Source organism: Coenobita brevimanus, chromosome 60 (genome assembly GCF_032717465.1).
Source record: "Coenobita brevimanus isolate Jiangsu-jjx chromosome 60, ASM3271746v2, whole genome shotgun sequence".
Taxonomy (NCBI): domain Eukaryota; kingdom Metazoa; phylum Arthropoda; class Malacostraca; order Decapoda; family Coenobitidae; genus Coenobita; species Coenobita brevimanus.
This window is the reverse complement of record NC_137013.1, coordinates 573003-590500: the sequence shown is the minus strand read 5'-3', so window position 1 is coordinate 590500 and position 17498 is coordinate 573003. Positions and strand designations below refer to the sequence as shown.

At 41.5% G+C, this 17498-nt stretch overlaps 1 protein-coding gene across 1 annotated transcript in view; it reads left to right on the top strand.

Moving 5' to 3' along the window:
- LOC145403076 (monocarboxylate transporter 12-like) overlaps positions 1–10479 on the top strand; it is a 144553-nt gene extending 134074 nt beyond the window's left edge. Inside the window, exons 8-12 of the mRNA XM_080274911.1 lie at positions 4129–4303; positions 6959–7165; positions 9434–9646; positions 9881–10325; positions 10374–10479. Coding sequence (XP_080131037.1) covers positions 4129–4303; positions 6959–7165; positions 9434–9646; positions 9881–10325; positions 10374–10479 — 1146 coding nt within the window. The remainder of the gene's footprint in view (positions 1–4128; positions 4304–6958; positions 7166–9433; positions 9647–9880; positions 10326–10373) is intronic.
- Positions 10480–17498: the final 7019 nt, after the last annotated feature.

Sequence of the window (17498 nt, the reverse complement as noted above, 5' to 3'; positions counted from 1 at the left end):
GAAAATGAAAAGTTAAGAGTAAGAGCAGTGGAGATGGGACTGCTGAGGAATGTATGTGGAGTACAGAGGGTGGATAGGATACGAAATAATGTGATTCGTGAAAGATCCGGAGTGAGGAAGTCGGTGGACACCAGAATCGAAGAGAGTGTACTGAGATGGTATGGTCATGTGGAGAGAATGGATAACAACAGAGTGGTGAAAAAGGTATATCTGAGCAAATTCGAAGGAGGGAGGAGACAAGGTAGGTCAAGGAGAAGGTGGAAAGATATAGTGGATGAATGTGTGAAGAAGAGAGGTTTGGAAGTCGGTGAGGCTAGGGAACTGATAGGAAATCGAGCTGGCTGGATGAATGTTGTGAGGAGAAGTGCATGATCAGGGATTTGGCATTCCTTTTTAACATGGCAGTGTCTGGATTGACTCTGTCAGATACGATTATGTGAAGCTACAGAACGTGGTGAATGTTTTTGGCATGTCCAGTAGAGCCAGGATTCCGGGGTCTTGAATGATGAGTGAATGGAAGTGTGGCCTATTTGATTTTGGCAAGTTTGTGCTGTCTGGACATTTCTACTCTTCACCCTTCCCTTGGGTGGGAAAGGAGGTCCGGATGATGATAATGATGATTATTTTTATTATTATTATTATTATTATTATTGTTATTACTGCTTCTGCTACTACTACTACTACTACTACTACTAATACTAATACTACTACTGTACTACTACTGCTACTACTACTACTGCTTGGAGGAGTAGACTGTAGCACCAGTCGAGCAGGGCAGTACTCCCGAGGTGGATGGAAAGCTGATGACAGGGAGTGCTGGAGCTCCCGTTTCATCAGCCCTCAGCACTAGTTCCTGACCATCCCCCTTTGCTGAACTTTTTCAGTGTCTCAGTTACACAGAGAGTAGGCCAGCATGTTCTCCAGTACAAATTTCTCTAACTATCTTCACCAAACTACATGCACAGTACACACTACACTTCCTATTCAAAATTTACCAAAATGGCGTCGTCTTATCAAGCCTCGGAGTCCCCGGGGGGGGGGGGACCATAAATGCCCCCACCATCTGCCCGTCTCCCGGTGATGACTCAAGGTGCCTGGAACCACGGTCTGACTCTCTTCTTCTTCATTTCTGCAACATTCGCGGCCTTTCCTCTAACTTTCGCTCTGTTGAGCACCACCTCTCCTCCTCTAAACCTCACCTTCTTTTTCTAACGGAGACTCAGCTGTCTGAGGCAACTGACAGCAAACCCTTTTCTGTATCCTCCTACTTTCTCTATACTCATTTCAAAGCCAAAGGTGGCTGTTGTGTATATATACGCAACGACTTATCTTGCTTTCGTGTTCCTGAACTTGATTCTTCTGAATTCTCCACACTCTGGCTTCGGCTTTCCTGTCATTCTCTGACTAAATATATCTGTGCTGTTTACTTATCCCTAATTCTACTGACTATCAAAAATTCTTCGACTATCTTACTTCTACGATGGAACACATTCTATCCATTTCTCCTTTCTCTGAAATCTCCATTCTTGGAGATTTCAATGTTCACCACCACCTTTGGCTCTCCTCTCCTTTCACGGATCCACCTGGTGAACAAGCCTACATCTTTTCTATCCTTAATGACCTAGAGCAGCTTGTACAGCACCCTACCCGTATCCCTGACCGCCTTGGAGAGAGCTCCAACATACTTGACCTCTTCCTCACAACTAATCCTTCTGCTTACTCTGTTAATCTTTTCTCTTCGTTGGGCTCCTCCGATCACAACCTTATTACCTTAACCTGTCCTATCACTCCGGTACGGCCTGTGGACCCTCCAGTGAAACGTCGTCTGTGGCATTTTGGAGCCGCGGACTGGGAGGCCCTCAGGCAGTACTTCTTTGATTTTTCCTGGAATGATTATTGCTTCCGTGGCCGGGAGCCATCTGAGTGTGCCTTGCGCATTACGGAGGTTATTCTCTCGGGCATGGAAGCATACATTCCTTTCTCATATCCTTTGACTAATGCAAGAAAGCCTTGGTTTAATCACGCTTGTTTAGTGCTGTCCGCAACAAGGAGAGGGCCTACAAAAGGTACCGGAGCCAACCCACCCCTGAATCACATCATCTTTACGTTTCTGCCCGGAATCGTGCTAAGTCTGTTCTTCGCTCTACCAAAAATAATTTCATCCATACTAAATGCTCTCAACTCTCCGACTCGAATTCTTCCCGCTACTTCTGGCATCTTGCCAAAAATCTTTCTAACAACTTTACCTCATCATCCTTCCCTCCTCTTTTCTACTCTGATGGTTCTGTAGCTATTTCTTCTACTGATGAAGCAGATCTCTTCGCACAGACTTTCTCCTCCAATTCTACCTTAGACGATTCCGGTGCTGTTCCTCCATCACTTCCCCCCTCTGACTTCCTCATGGCTGACATTAAAATTTCTTCAGTTGATGTATTTTCTGCCATCACTGGCCTCAGTACTAACAAGGCATATGGGCCTGATGGGGTCCCTCCTGTTGTTCTCAAGAACTGTGCTTCTGTGCTTACACCCTGCCTAGGCAAACTCTTTCGCCTTTGTCTGTCAACTTGTACCTTTCCTTCTTGCTGGAAGTTTGCTCTCATTCAGCCAGTCCCAAAGAAGGGTGACCACTCCCAACCCTCCAACTATCGTCCAATTGCTTTAACGTCCTGTATCTCAAAAGTTTTCGAGTCAATTCTTAATAGAAAAATTTTAAGGCATCTTTCCTATCACAACCTTCTTTCCGATCGTCAGTATGGGTTCCGTCAGGGACGCTCCACTGGCGATCTTCTCACCTACCTTTCAGACTCCTGGTCATCCTCCTTTCGGGACTTTGGCAAAAGCTTTGCCATTGCACTTGACATCTCAAAGGCTTTCGATCGAGTCTGGCATAAATCTTTAATTTCCAAACTGCCCTCCTGCGGTTTCTATCCTTCTATCTGTGCCTTCATCGCTAGCTTCCTTTCTGGTCGTTCTATAGCCGCTGTTGTAGACGGCCATCATTCTTCTCCTAGATCTATCAACAGTGGTGTTCCTCAGGGCTCTGTCCTATCACCAACTCTCTTCCTTTTATTCATCAATGATCTTCTAAGCTGTACATCTAACCCTATCCACTCATACGCTGACGACTCCACCCTTGACCTTTCCATTCGGTTCCCGCAACGCCCATCTCAACAGTTACTTCAACAAGCAAGGGATGAGGCTGTGGCACACCTAATGTCTGATTTGGCTCGTATCTCTGACTGGGGTAAAAATAATATGGTTGTCTTTAATGCATCTAAGACTCAGTTCTTACACCTATCAACCCGACAAAATCTTCCACAGGTATACCCACTAATGTTTAATAATATTCAGCTTAATCCTGCATCATCCTTGAACATGCTTGGGGTTTCATTTACTCGGGACTTATCTTGGAAAGATCATATTACATCTCTTGTAAAATCTGCTTCCAAGAGATTGGGTGTGCTAAGCCGACTCCGCTCTTTCTTTACCCCTGCACAATTGTTGACTCTATACAGGGGGTTTTATCCGCCCTGTGTGGAGTACAACTCTCATGTGTGGGGAGGCTCCCCACATACAGCTCTTCTCAATAGGGTGGAGTCAAAGGCTTTTCGTCTCATTAACTCTCCTCCTCTTACTGACTTCCTTCAACCTCTGTCTCTTCGCCGCACTGTTGCAGCTTTATCTCTTTTCTATCGCTACTTTAATGATCACTGCTCCTCTGAACTGTCTGCTTGCATTCCTCCACCTCTACGACGGGCGCGTAGCACCCGTCTGGCAGCAAACTCTCATCCTTTTTCTGTCCAACTCTCTAATGCAAGAGTTAACCATTACTCCCAGTCTTTCATTTATGCAACAGGTCAGCTCTGGAACTGTCTCCCTCTGTCTGTATTTCCTGCTGCCTATGATCTCCAGTCTTTCAAACGCAGTGTGTCCAGGCATCTCAAAATGATTGGATCTTGAATTTGGCTCTATATTGTATTTTGTTTTTCTCTTGGAGGGAACTGTTACTGCGGGCTCATGGCCTTTGGTTCCTTCTTCCTCGCATTAAAAAAAAAAAAAAAAAAAAAAAAAAAAAAAAAAAAAAAAAAAAAAAAAAGCTGCTTCTGTCATTCTTCCCCAATCCTACAGGTCCTAGGTGCCCAACGTGAAGGACTGGAGGATTCGGCTTTAATCCTGCTTCAGACCTTCTTGGGATTCGCCTACGCGCTGGGCTGCATCGGCTTTGGCCTAATCGTGGTGCGGCAGAGTGAGCAGTGCCTAATCTCTCGTCAGTATTTGTGTCAGGCTGCGCTGTTTGGATTGGGTGAGCAGTGGGGAGTGTAATTGTTAGATTGGGATAAGAATGTGTTAGTAGATTTTAAGATAAGAGGAGATTAAGGATTAGGGAAGATTTAGGATTAAGATTTGGATTAGAGGATTAAGGTTTAGAGAATGATGTAGGGAGGATTAAGAGAATGATGTAGGGAAGATTTAGGATAAACCCGCCCGGTCCCGACCGATTTTTCACCACTGACCCCCCATCCCCCAATTTCCCCCCCCCCCTCAAACCTCTGCTTTTGGTGAGAAGCATCGAAAATTCATAGAGAAATCGCTCACCTGAGGTTTAAAATACTCGATACAGGTAGCAGTACCTCCTTACTTTACTGGGTTTTCTATCAGGCTGGCTCCAAAGAAAATGAGTTCTATGGGAGGGTAACTATTCCACACCACTCATAAACGGTATTTATTTATTTACTTGGTACAAATTTATATGTAGTACGAGAGTATATTGGTTTTCAAGCAGTAATATAGGCATTATAAGCATTGTTTCACTCACCAAACACATCAACATACCTGACCTTTTTTTGCCACATTACCTGATCATCATTTCTGACTGTTTCTTCCTCTAATGCTATGTAAAGTTTGTCCTCCACATTGTCATCGATTGGGGAATCATTCTGGCCCTGAATTTTGTACCGTAGGACATGTCTTTACTGGCCAAGTCACTGATAACAGGTGAATTGCCAAGACAATGGCATGTGGGGGGGGGGGAGGTCATGCGGGGTGAGGCATTGTCCCTGCCTGGCATGTGGTAGAGGAAGGTGTCCCGTGTATACGTACCAAAAATCATACACAAAATTTGAAAAATGTTCAAATGACGGACATGCAATTGCAGCGCGTTTATATACGTCAACGGGAGTCACAGTGACAAAACATTCGGACATATATACACATCAATGGGAGTCGACGGGTTAAGATCTGGATTAGAGAGGATTTAGGATTAGAGAGTGATGTAGAGAAGTTTAAGGATAGAGGATTTAGGATTTGGATTAGAGAGGATTAAGAAGAGAATGACAAAGATGGGATTAAGATTTGGATTAGAGAATGATGTAGGGAAGATTTAGGATTAAGATTTGGATTAGAGAGGCTTAAAGATTAGAGAGTGACGTAGCAAAGTTTAAGGATTAGAGGATTTATAAGATTTGGATTAGAGAAGATTAAGGACTAGAGAATGACATAGGGAAGATTTAGGATTAAGATTTGGATTAGAGAGGATTAAGGATTAGGGAATATTAGCAGATTTTATACTTGGATTAGACAGTAAGGAATATGACTGGATTAAGAATTTGGTTGGGTAGACTGAGCACAAGAAAGGATTAAAATGATTGGATTAGAAGTGAGATTACTTGTGATAAGACGGGTTGGATTAGTAGGATTAGGTAGAGATTAGGCTGTTGAATTAAGCATATTGTATTATCAATTGGAGAGTGAGATTAACAGATTGAGATTAGACAGAGTGAGTGGGATCAGGGTAAGAGTGGAAGAGGATTGGGTAAAAGATTGAGATTATAGAGGGAGAAGATAGCAAAGATTAGGACTGGGTGAGTGTGATAAGGATGGAGTGGTATGAGATAAAAGATTGGGCAAACAAGAGATGGGAGATTAAAGCTCATTTAGAATGGATGAGTAAATGGAGAGTGAGTCGTCCTGTCTCGGCTACCTCCCTTTCCTTGGGGGAAGCAGCCTAGGTATATAGATAGATAGATAGATCAAAATTGGGTATGAAAAGTTTGAGATAATGAACTAAAAAAAATGTTAATTGTTTGGCCATGTGGAGAGGATGGTGAGTGAAAGACTGACTAGGAGAGTGTATGTGAGTGAGGTGAAGGGGTGGAGAGGGAGGATGAGATGGAGGGATGGAGTGGAGAGATATATGAGAGAGCGGGGTGTGAGCTAGGAACAGGGCAGTGAAATGGCAGGTGACATGGAGGCAATTTGTTTGTGGCTACCCTTTACGGGATTAAGGCGTCTGGCAATAGATAGATAGATATGTCTCAGAAATTCAATAACAGATTTGATAAGACTGATGGTGAGGATTGGACTGAGATTAGGAAAGGATTGGATAAGGATTGGAAGGATGGATCACAAGTGGATGATTAGCTTGTGGGTGGAATATATAGCCACTGGGGACCTTATTTCTTTATCAGACAGTGGTGTGGTTGTGGATGGATTGGAAATTTACGTGGAGAAATATCCCAAGCTGGTCTGGCCATGTGGATTGAACAGAGAATGAGAGATTGACTAGGAGAGTGTGTGTGCATAAGCTGGGAGGAGAGGGGGAGTGAGAGAGGGCAAGAGGGGTTGCTAATTGTGACAGGAAACGCCCCAAGCTGGTCTAGCCATGTGGAGAGAATGGAGGATGAGAGATTGACCAGGAGAGTTTATGTGAGTAAGCTGGGGGGAGAGGGAGTGAGAGAGGGGAAGGGGTAGACCTAGGATGAAGCAGAGGTATGTGGTGATGGAGTAAATGGGTGATGTGTCTTTGAGGAAGGGCAGTGTGATGGCAGAGAGGGGAAACATGGAGGTGATTTAACTATATCACCTCTAGGATTAAGACGTGTGGCTATAGATCGATGGATAGTCTCCTCTAGCCCCAGTTGACACCGGTCCCTTCTCTAACAAGCGTAATTACCCACAGGTGTAACGATGCTGGCACTAACGGCCATTCAGGACTACCATGGCTATGTGCTCTTCAACTGGCTGTACGGTGTCATGCTGGGTGGGGCGCACTACAGCTTCCAGATGTTGACGCTGGAGAAGGTGCGCGCCAGACACTTCTCAAGGGCGTGGGCGTTTATACAGGGGGCAACGGCGCTACCTGTCCTGATTGGTATACCCGTTACAGGTGGGTTGATAATTACAGCTTTACCTTTGTGGGGGTGACCTGCCTATCATGCTGTGGTGAAGGCCTGACAGTTCTGACAATTTTTGCTCACCAGGTGGATCCCCCGAAGGTCTGATATCCTGCCTTGATGTAACCTTAAAACCTGAGGGGAAGTCTTACCTATCAAAGTTGGGATAAATTTGTATTGTATCATTTATAAAGGTCCCAACATGCTTGCACGTGTCAGCCTTGGTCACTTAATGGCAGCTCTCCACGGTGCTCGATCTCTGGCAGCCCTATTCAGTTCCTTATTCTTGAAGCCACACCTTATGGCCTCATCCCAAGTCTTTTTTGGTCTGCCGCTCGCAACCCTACCCCTAACATTCGCACCTGTCACCCTCTGCTCCCAGTTGTCATCTTCCATCCTCTCCACATGCCTTCCTAGACTGTGTGAGTGATGACCTAACTTGTCATGGTGGATGCCAGTTTATTGTTACCAGATAAATCCCCCTAAAGTCTGTATTTGTGTCGGTTTAGGAAGCTTTGTAGTTCCTCTTCCGTAGTGATTTATTTTTGGCTACAGCTGGTTAATGTCAGTTTGTATGTTATTTATTCTGAGTATGGTGGTGATACCGAGGACGATGTAATGAGTAATAAGCAAAATAAATCACACAGGAGGTGGTGTTAGGGAGCTTTCTTTACCAGAGAGAGCCAAGACACCACCTGGGTTTAATTAAGCCCTCAGAGGAAGACGTACCTGACGAACTTGTAATAAATGTAACTTGATTTTTTATTCAACACTGGACACCATACTGAGATAAGAGGATTCAGGTGCATTTTGTAATTAATAGCTTCCAGTCCTACATGCATTAGCAGTAGTTACAAAATAGTACTGATATCCTTGAGTACAGTTGAGTTACATTCAGGTCTGTCTGTCTTTCTGTCTGTCTGTGTCTGTATATCTATCTGTCTGTCTGACTGTGTGTGTGTGTGTGTGTGTGTGTGTGTGTGTGTGTGTGGAGATCACCCCAGAGCAGAAGAATGTGGATCCTGACTGTACAGTGAGGATTTTTTTTTTTTTTTTTATTGCAAGGAAGAAGAAAAAAACGGCCAGGAGCCCGCAAACCGTTCCTTCCAAGGAAGAAATAAAAACAATACAAAAGAGAGCCAAATTCAAGATCTGTTCATTTCGAGAATGCTGAGAATCAGCACTGTGAACTGGACCAGATAAATTATGAAAAGTCAGTATATCAAAGGCTGACTATTTCATTTTACTGATGTGTCTTTACTGAGATGATATTATCCTTTATGGTTTTGTTCTTGAGACAGACGGTTTTTATCGATGAGGGAGTTCATGAAGACAATATGTAATCCTTATAGTTTGAGTAGATTTTAAAACATTGAGTGAAAGTGAAAGGCAGTTATGGGACTGTATTTAAAAAGATGTCCTTTGGCTGTGGGACATACAGCCATGAGAGTGAATCGCATCTACAAACCAAGCGTGGGATTCTGAAATATATTTACGGTCAATTTGCTGCTGTAACTTGGGTTTGTTTAGCAAGAAGGACGAGACACGAAAAGATTCTGCATGTTTCTTTCCATGTCCTTCCTGCAGAGAACAGTTATAAGGATAATTTTTCCTCTTGCAGCTAAGATTTGCTTTTTTGTAGGATTAATTCGAGACTTGGAAGCATTCTACAAATTTCGTTCATTGTCTTTCCTGCAAAAGCGGATCTAAATTACGCTAGAAAAGGGATTGTAAGTTCCTTTGCATATCCCATCCCTGGTTACTAGCCCAACAGTCATCATTCTTTGGCAGGAAGCTCGGCTATAAATAAATACAAAACCCAAGCTGAAACTCTGACATTTTCATGCATGATTTATATTACATGCCTTTTTGCTGGCAGTTTCAGACAACGATTGGGAAGCAAAATCAGAAAAAAATTAGCTGGTTTTGGCTTTTGGTTTAGTTTTCTGTGCATGGAAAGCATTCTGTTTACCATGGCCAACCTCAGTATGGGGATTCCGTAAGTAGTAGCATGGCATCAGTTTTATGTTGTTGAGAGGTATATGAGGGAGGGGGGACTGAGCTGGGGGGAGGGCAGTCAAATGGTGGATGACAGTGACTTGAAGGCATTTTGTCTGTGGCCACCCTTTGTGGGATTAGAGTATCGGCCTATAGATGGATAGTATGTATATATGTTTAGTTTTTGCCCTCTCATACACAAATAAATGTGTAGGTCAGACTAAGGTGTTTATTTCTGGTCTCACTAGTAATCTCATCCACAGGTTACATCAATGAGAGTAACCCCAAGACGGGCTACTTCCTGGCCAGCGTGTTTCTCCTCTCTGGCGCATCTTGCCTCTTCTTTCTCAACTACTACAAGGAGAAGATGGTCAAGCAGCACGATACCAGTGTTAATTTTACCACAGTTGACTCACACCTCACCCACGAACCCCCGTATGCGTTGCCGATCGAGAACGGAAGCGGAAGGAATGGCGGTGGGAGCAGTAGTGGTAGCAGGGACTGTGGTGGTGGTGGTGGTAGCAGTAGTGTTGGTAGTAGTGTTGGTAGGGAGGCTATTGGTGGTAGTGTTGTTGGTAGGGAGGGTATTGGTGGTAGTGTTGTTGGTAGGGAGGGCATTAGTGGTAGTAAAGGCCTTGGTATTAACCCCACGCCTGTTTGTACTTGTGGAGCTGACTCGGTTGCGCCTCCTGTTCCATCTTGCAACCCAGTCGACCCCACAAGTCAAAGCAAAAACCAGCCACTTAATAAGCTGGGTAAAACGATATCATTTGCCACTTCGGTCGATGTAATGGAGCCCAGACTAAAGCCAGAGCTGCTAACGTGTATATCAGAGGAAGGGATTTACTATGACTACATGATGGACTGCGTAACCTCCTGTCAGCACGATAGCCACTACTACCATGAGTGTGGGGGTGAAGAAATGAGTTGTGGTGCTTCAAATGAGGACAACGACAACAGGCCTAAGGTTCCCCCGAAGCCAAGAAGCCCAGCAAGATTACCCCTTCACCTTGCTGGACGGAAGCTTCGGCAGGCCAGCGGGGTGAGCTTCAGTGAGCCAGAGGGCCTCGCCAGACTAGGGCAGGGCGGGTGTGGGGCGATGGGGCTACAAATGCACTCATCTGGGCTCAGAATGCCCCCACAACACACCCACGAGTGCAAAAATACTCATAAATGCAAAAATACCCACGAATGCAAAAATAGCCAAGAATACAGCACCCCACCCCCTGTACCCCTCCCTCGTGCGCCCATACTCCGACGGCCTCGACGGAATATCACCGTAATTGAGGAAATGACCACGTCCGTATGAGGTCCGGTTGGGGTCGATAGGAATAATTTTGACCCACACTATACTTACCCCACATATAGTCACCTCCGTTCATCTAGAAGCTGTAATTTTGAACCTACAGGCGAGAATTTCAAACCCCATTCATCTGTAACCGATAAACTAGAACCACATTATAATTATTATCCATCTAGTACTCATCTCCATTCGTCTGCAAGTGATAATTTTGAACAAGATTATGGTTATCCTACTAATGTTGAACTTCATTCGTCTGTGAGTGAAAGTTTAAAACCAGATTGTAGCTTCCACATCCATAGTCATCCTCATTCGTGTAGGAGTAATGTTAATTCTGTGAGCGGTAATTTTGAATCTGGTAACGGTGATTTTGAACCTGTTAACGATGATTTTGTACCTGAAAGTAATAATTTGGAACTAGATTATAATTATCCCACTTACAGTCAGCATCATTTACGTGTAAGTGATAATCTTGACTCATACTATAATTACTCTGTGAATATTGAACCTGATTTACCCGAGAGTGATAATTTTGAGTCTGTGAGTGATATTATTAACCCAGACTGTAATTTCCACATCCATAGCCAACCCTCTTCGTCTGTGATTGGTAATTTTGAACAACATTTTGATTATATTGCCAGTAGTCAAGCCCAGTCGTCTGTGAGTGATAATTGTGAACTAGATTATAATTATCCTGCTAATATCCCAAGCCATTCGTCTGTGAGTGATAATTTTAAAACAGATTGTGATTTTCCAAACAGTAGTGAACCTCATTTGTGTAGAGGTGATAATTACGAACGTGTCAGTGATAATTATGAACCAGAGAGTAATTATCCCACTCATAGCCATCCCAACGCACCTCATAGCGAGAATTTTGAGCCAGTGAATAATACTTTTGAACCTGTTAGTAGCGATTTTGAACCTTTGAATGAAAATTTTGAATCAGATGACAAATTCTTCACGAATATTCCGCCGCCAGTAAATATGTCATAATTTTAAATCAGTATATATGTATAGATATTATAATACAGGGTGAATCACTATTTTGATTCTTCAGACTAAACATCTATAGATATTATTGATAAAAGCATGTAAAGGAAACTCTGTACACACACACAATACGGTCATTATACTCTGTTTCAGAAACTCCTTCATTTGAATTTAGTAACATAGACATGGAGTGAAATGCATCTCTCCTGTGAGCCTGTTGCTGCATGGACTGTTGAGTTACTTCACTGATACAGCCATGATGGACTCGGTACCTGAGCGTCTGTTCTTAATTCTCCTGATTTATTTACTTATTTTATTTCTCTGAGGCCACCTTCAGGGAATGCCATTGGAAAACAAGCCTTTCATACTAGTTAAGTTAAAAGCAAAATTATCAGAGAAACTGCAGCCATTCCAAAGGCTAGGCCTCTGCTGCAGCAAGTATGCATTAATGTGGAACACATGGCTGTAATATTTAAACCATGATGGTGACGCCTTCCAGTATTTGTTGTAAATGGGAATAGGAAAAGTAAAGAAAGGAGGTGCCAAATTTCACTTCAGTTTTATATTAATAGTTTATATATATATATATATATATAAACACACAAAACAGCATAACTTTAAACATATTGTCGTATTTTATTCTTGTTACTTCCAGGCGATTTTATCCTGCTTGGGAAAGAACCATAATAAAACAGTTAATGAAAGTCCCTCCCAGGTTGAAAAAATTGTTTGGAAAAAGCAAGAATATAATACAGTGGACCCTATTAGTACATTATAGTTGCTGTGAAGGGGTGGAGCTTGTTTTCCCAAAATAATATTGTAAGTTATAAAATACGATAAGGTGGAATTGTTAGTTTGTAGACATAAGAATAATAATCTAGTCAACTTAAATGATGCTGTAAATATAATATAAATGGGTACCATAACTTAAATATTTTAAGAATTTGTATTCGAAGGAGTAATTTACAGTAGACTTCAATGATAGTTTACTGAAATATGAAATGCAGTGTGAAGCATATCTAATGTACTCTAAACCTTTATTGTAATTTAAGTCAGTGTTTGAAAATTTACATTGATTCTGAAAAATTAATAGATAATTTACCTCATATTTACTGTAAACTCCAAGACAGAAAAGAAAGTCAAAGAAAGCATTTTGAAATAGAACTGGTATTGACTTGGAAAAATACAAACTGCATAATGAGGTAATATTAAGGTGTATTACCCATAGAAAGTTAATGAATGTTAGTCTAGGGTAGTATTTAACAACAAGCAATCACTATAAATTTGTGTGACCTTGCAATTACTGTGTGGTGGGGAAAGTTGATGATACAGCTCTATAATGAATGGAACTTTAATAGACACGAAATCTACCCTAAAATGGAAATATTACTGAAAGTTAATGTTTTCAGAAATGCGTTAAATTTTAGACAATCAACTCAACTAGCGTACCTTAGTGAAATAGTGATGTATATAGTGTTGTGTACAGTGCAGTGTTGTTTATAATGAAGTGTTTGTATATTTTGAAGAACAATACAATACTCACATTTGTTGGTGCTGTGATAGGAATGAAAAGAAAAAAGTGAATTTCAGTGGTTTTTAAAGCCTACTCTCTCTCTCTCTCTCTCTCATTTTTTATAGTTAAATTTCTTGACAAGTTTCCGGTAAGAAAGTATGGGAGACAAAATTTAAATAAGGAAAAAAAAAAAAAAAATCAGAAACATTGCATTCAAAAGTGGCATTAGTTTTTTATATATATATGTTTCCCAATTAAATTTTATGAGAAAGCACATGGAGCAAAATGATGTGTTAATCTTTTTACCGCAAGTTATTTGAGAGGAGCCTGTGGAGTCACGTGGAGAGAGAGACTGACAAATGAGGAAGTGAAGGAGTGTTGTGGTGTGGATGTGGATGTGATAGGAAGCGTTAGGAGAAACATATTGAGGTGGTTTGGCCATGTGGAGAGGATGGAGAGCGAGAGACTGACCAGGAGAGTGTATGTGAGTAAGATGGAGGGGGGGAGAGGGAGGGGGAGGCCAAGGATGAGATGGAGGGATGGAGTGGAGAGGTATATGTGAGAGGGGGGTGTGAGCTGCGAGCAGGACAGTGAAATGGCGGGGGACAGGGCGACATGGAGGCGATTTGTTTGTGGCCACCCCTTACGGAATTAAGGCGTCTGGCAATAGATAGATCGACCCAAAAATACGATAAAATTCATTCATCATACAAACAAACTGAGCTGCCCCCACAACACACAAGCTGGGGGGTGCAATGTATGGACCTACCTGTATAATAAAGAGAGAGAGAGAGTTGGCATAATTCTTGTACCCAAATTTACCAAACCAGTGTATGAAAGCCGTCAGTGTCAAAAAGTCGGCAGTGAAAACTTTTATAACTCAGGAGTAGGTATACAATTACGTGTTGCCGTGTATGAAAATGAAGGATGGTATTCGTCTTTTACCCAGAGTTCAACCCGGTGATGTAAAAGTGATATTCTTCTCAAAATTTCCTTGATTAAAAATTTCTTAAGAGTCAGAAGCACAAAACTGTTGCACTGTAAATATATAACAATTTGTGTTGTTGTTATTGTTGGCTATATTCTAGGTGACACAGGAGACTTCATAGCGCCTTTTCTTCAGCAACTTATTTTACATAGGGAGAGGGAGGGGGAGGCCAAGGCTAAGATGGAGGGATGGAGTGGAGAGGTATGTGAGAGAGGGGAGTGTGAGCTGGGAGCAGGGCAGTGAAATGGCAGGGGACAGAGTGACATGGAGGCAATTTGTTTGTGGCCACCCCTTACAGGATTGAGGTGTCTGGCAATAGATAGATAGAGATAGACATTCCAGAGAGAAACTGTGTTGATACTATACCACTTTGACTCTAACTTGGCCTGAAATTTCTCACCCACTTGAGTGCTAAGTCGTTATATTTGTTTAGCATTAGAATATGATGCTAGTCACAAAGAAGTGCAGTGGGAAGGACACAGAGCCATAATATTGTCTTATTCTACTATTAAGCTGTGTGAAATAAACTGCAAAAGTACGAAAATCTTGGCCAAGTTAAGGTGAAAGGAGCCTAGTAATATGTAAATGCCATTGCAGAGCGTATCAGTATGTAATATGCGTAACAATTTCATGCGAGGAAGGTGCCGTGAAGCCTCCAAAAGCACTTAGAATATTGGCATGGGTCTGGGTGTACGAACTTTTGATCTATTCCCTGTCGTATCTGTGACTGTATTTGCAGAAAGGACATGAACAGTGCAGCATCGTACTGTGTTTCTTGTTGGAAAAATAGATATTAGTTACAAGAGAAACATTATCCTGTTATTTTCCTTTGCAGGAAGGAAAAGGAAAGAGAATGCAGCCTCTTCCTTTGTTTAGTTCTTCTTGGAAAAACAGTTACAAGTTGTGACAGGAGATTGATAATTAACATGTTTGAGAATCCAACCCGTGTACGAAAGTGAGGGAGTTGGTGTATGTCTGGCTGCATCGTCTTGCCGAATGTCAATAAAAAGTGAATCTATTTTTATATTAGCTGTTGTTGTTATTGCTTGCCAAATACGATGTACTGGCCATAGTTTTAGTGTACTGTACTAGTGAATATGTACTGTGTAACCTGTAAATGCAGTTTGTAAGTGGTAATCAATAAGGGTCTTACGTTGAACGTTTTTGAATCCTGTACACCAAGCCAGGATGATTTTATAAGATATTCGAAAGTTATCTTAAATCAAAATCACCTGATGGCATAACTTTTAGACATTGAAAATTCCATACTTCTTACTATAATAACAGCTTCAGACACTCAAAATTTCTTTCCAAACTTTCAAAGACCTGCCATAACTTTGAACACTTACAATTTCGCAAAAAACGTGTATATAAGATTCAAACATTCCCTATATATCATTATAAAAGTTGTTACCATCGTTATTCAAGGCCTGAGGGTGAATTTATAAACAGTCATGCGGCAGTAATCTCCCATCATACTACGTTGTGTCAAATCAACTGTCAGAATATTGGACTACTTACGGTAATACCTTCTTGACGCCTGTGTGAAATATCTTTTTAAATGTATGTGAAATTTCCTGTAAAATGTATTTGAGTGCATATGTATTGAAACTTAATTAACTGACTACTTAATTATTCAGTCTAGTTGAAATTTCCATTTTTGACTGTCTATATGTGTTTTTTAAAAGTGTTCTTGAATGCTTAATATTCTGAAGCCTGTTTATTTTGGTTAGTTTTTTACTGCATAATTGTTCATGAAGCCCAGGTGAATTTCCTTATAAACCTTTTCTGAATGTGTTAATGAAAATGGATTGAATTCTTCCGTCGTTATTGACTATATTGTTCTGCATCCTATGGTACATGAAATTCACGGTTTTTCTAAATTGGGTAACATCTCTGACTTCTACAAAAAAAAAATGCAAGTTCCATTCAATTTGTAATTTCACACAAATGTTTCGAAGCCTGTTTGAATTCAGTTTGTTGACTTATATGATGTCTTGCCTCCTACTTGAACTTGGTGTTTGTTGTCAATAACATAAGATCCTTGAATTTTAGGAAAAGTTCGTATAAACTTTGATGATACGTTAGGCTTCTTTATAATGTGTATGCGTAATGTTTCAGAGCCTGTGTGAATTCTTGGTTCATCATCTTGTATACTTTGTCTCTCGCCTACGATGTGAAGTCTGCCATAACATTTCTATAAGCCTACCTTTTCTTTAAAGTGATCTCATATCCACAGTATTTTAATACCTACGTAATTTTGTTTTTAAGTGGTTAACCCCTTCAAATTTATGGCTTCTGTTTTTTAGTTTAGGTTTATCATGTCCAAATTATTTTGCCCAGGAGACCTTGCTAACTAGTGTGCAAGTAAGAGGTGTCAGCTGGATCCATAATCAACACCTTCACTGCAGTAAATCCTTTGTAAGTTGAATGTAATCATCTACAGACAGAAAAAACAAATTTGAAAATGTTGAAGGGATTGGTATATTATTCTACATCAAGCTTGTTATTGTTGTGGTCTGTATAACTTCCGTCTTGTCAGGTAGCCAGTTTTGTGGAGGCTGTATGCTGTCTGGCCAACCCCACCGTTTTGGGTACAGGGACATTTTAGTTGCTGTAGTTGAGGATTGTAGTGTGTGTGTGTGTGTGTGTGTGTGTGTGTGTGAAATGGGAGGTGAAGTCAAATTTGTCAACCCTCAATGCAACTCCAGGTCACAGACTTTGAAGATGCTTCGGACTGAAGTGATGATGGTGCAGAATTCAGGCTGCAAAATATTTAATATAACTCAGTAGCCTCCAGTTCCCTTCTGAAGTGTACAGGCCTGGGGTTAGGCTTCCACTAGATGCTTACCTTCACCTGCAAACCATTAAAGATGGGTAACTTGTTCATGCTGCTGGTATAGTGTCGTATTGCATCGTTTATAAAGACTCCAACATGCTTGCACACGTCGGCCTTGGTCATCTAGTGGCGGGTCTCCAATACACACACACAAAATCAGTTCCCTCTTGGGAGTTCAAATTTTAATACAATCTATGGCTATCAACCTGCCAGGAGCTGTTGGAACATGAGATCACCAGGCATGAAAATTGTACCAAAATTACAGTGGTTTTCCTTTGTTTTTGTGCAGGGTGTATAATGTCCCTCATGGTGGCATTCACAGTGAAACAAGTCAGGGTAACTTTTTTCAAGAAATTTGTGTGTATTAGTGCTCCATTGAGTAGCTTCGGTATAATGATTGCTTTAGATTTTATTCTTATTGCTAGATTGTTTTTCTCTATGCTGTACTCATGTGAACATGCTTTATTATTGGAGACGTTGCATCGTACCCAGGCAAGAACTGAATGTTTGGCCTCTTGTTTTGCTGTATTGATGCTGTATGCTGGCAATATCAGCGACTGAAAGACAACATGCTTTACAGGCATGTCCCACAGCCAGTCATGTGTTAGCCAGTTATACAGTATCTCAGGTGTTATAGCACAGTTATATAATTCATTTTAAGGGATATCACATACTGAAGAAGTAAAGGGCAGATTATT